The sequence below is a fragment of the Arachis hypogaea genome, chromosome 5 (assembly GCF_003086295.3).
Source record: "Arachis hypogaea cultivar Tifrunner chromosome 5, arahy.Tifrunner.gnm2.J5K5, whole genome shotgun sequence".
Taxonomy (NCBI): Eukaryota; Viridiplantae; Streptophyta; class Magnoliopsida; order Fabales; family Fabaceae; genus Arachis; species Arachis hypogaea.
In genome coordinates this window covers 27,344,331-27,346,470 of record NC_092040.1, presented here as the reverse complement: position 1 = coordinate 27,346,470, position 2,140 = coordinate 27,344,331, and the positions used below count along the sequence as shown (strand labels likewise).

The following is a 2,140-nucleotide window of genomic DNA, read 5'->3' as shown; positions in this document are numbered from 1 at the left end:
ATTCAGTCTTTTATTATTAAATGTGTATAAAAAATTAGTTAGGATAATAAGGTATTTATAATTTAATTAAAATATTTTAAGTTAAAGTTTTAGAAATAAAAAATATTTTTTTATAAATTATATATAATAAATAGTATTTTAAGAATAAAAGTGTTCACTAACTCTTTAATTTTTATATCTCTATATAATTAATAATATTTAACAAAATTTATTTTAGTATATATATTTTTGCTCCCACTCTTAAAATTTTCTGGATCTGTCACTGCACAAACCTAATAATTAGTTTATTAGTTTTTTTAGTTAAATATCAAAAATTTAAATTCCACTTCCACGACTGATTAATTTTTAACCAATTGAATTGGGTATACAGTGGGGAGCCGGAAAAAAATATCCCAACTCAATACCGAAAAAAAAATGATAACAATTTTTGTTAAGAGAACAATATATAAATTCACACAAAGAATGTGGAGTATATGTCAATCATACAAAGGCAAGTATAGTCTGTGTATACCAGCTAAAAAAAAAAAAACTGTATGCGAATCTGTATACCCGTATAAATAGTTAAGGTGGATACTACAATGAAGATGGCAAAAATATCTTCTCATGAAGATGCTTTAGTTAAAAGTGTGGTTTATTTATTTAGCCACACTTTAAACAAAAACAACACATTTATAAATATCAAAATCTAACCATACAATCCATCATCCAAAGGTCAAAAAGAAATATACTCATATGAAGACAATTATGCCATCTTCATTGTAGTATCCACCAATAGTTAAATACTTAAACTCTACCCTACACCTACCTAACTAATTTAAAAATAAAAATACAAAAATAGGTGTGTCTACAAATTACAAAACCAAATGTGCAACCCCAACGACCAATAGAATCACCAAACCCCACATGGACCCCACGTGCATTCCGCCATTGCTGGTCTCACGCGAAGAAATGGTAGTCGTACCAGTATAGTGAGGATTTGAACCATAAAGGTTCTGAACACCAGCAATGTCATCATCCTTAAGCTCCACCTTCCTCGTTTTCGCAGTTATCGTAGGGTACATTATAGCTTCTTTCACAGAAGTGTGACCCAACCCTAACAAGTGCCCTATTTCATGCACCGCAACAGATTCAAGATCCACCGCCGTCGACAGCGACGCCGTCGTCACATCGCCGGAGGCAACCCAGTCCTCCGCACCGTCAAGGTGGAACCTCCCGTCCGTTGGAGAGAACGCGTGCGCCAAAGTTCCAAGAACGCCGTCGAACGGTTCTCCGTCTCCGTGGTTCCCCGTGTAAAACCCTATCTTCACGTCGGCGTCTGAAAACGACGTCGTTTCATTGAAGTTTATTGTCGTTACCTCCGACCAACGCGAAAATGCTCTGGCGAAAACGTTCTTAACAACGTCTTCGAGGTTGTTGCCTGGATCGAACGCGTAGGTCAGTTCCGTCGTTCCCTCCGGCCACCGCGGCTTCCCGTCGAAGAACGTGTAGTGTCCGACGGTGTGGAATTTCAGCTTCGTGCTGCTTGTGGCAGTCGTGTTGGTGTCGGACTTGCCCGAGTTCATTGCCGTCGTGCCGTTGATGATGTCGGCGATGCCGCACCGTGGCCGGACGATCTGGCTAAGAGTTGCGTCGTCGAGCTCGCCGGTGACGTTGAGGTTGAAATTCTTCTGGTAGATTTTGACGGCAGCCTCCAGCGCCTCGTCGAAGTCGTCAGTGAAGTTGGACGGCGGTGCGTTGGGGATGTACCCGAAGTGGTGGAAGTAGTCTTTGATTTTGGATAGGCCTTCGTATGTTTTGCCACGCTGGCAGCCGGTGAAGTTCCGGTACGAGTCCCAAACGCCAGGCGGCGCGTGGCTGGAGAGCCACCCCGGAATAGATGATGGATCTGGGAACATACGAGCCGAGACTGGAAAGTGAGTGTTATGGAAAAAGAGAGTGATTAATAAAGAAAAGAAGATGTGTTGATTGTTCATTTTAGTGTTAGGTAATTAGTGAGAAAATGAAAATGGAGTTAGTGTAATGTGAAGATATAGTTTGAGTTTCCATTTTTATACCAGGTATGTAGGAATAAGCAAAGAGCTGACGATGTCAATTTTCACATGAGAGGGATGTAAACTTTGAAGTCTTCGTCTAATTATTG

The 2,140-nt window shown here is 40.1% G+C and overlaps 1 protein-coding gene across 1 annotated transcript; it reads right to left on the bottom strand.

Annotated features, from left to right (window-relative positions):
- Positions 1-585: 585 nt before the first annotated feature.
- On the bottom strand, positions 586-2,140 carry LOC112801028 (metalloendoproteinase 2-MMP). Its single transcript, XM_025843534.3, has one exon. The coding sequence runs from the start codon at positions 1,971-1,973 to the stop codon at positions 852-854; it is 1,122 nt and encodes a 373-aa protein (XP_025699319.1). The 5' UTR covers positions 1,974-2,140; the 3' UTR covers positions 586-851.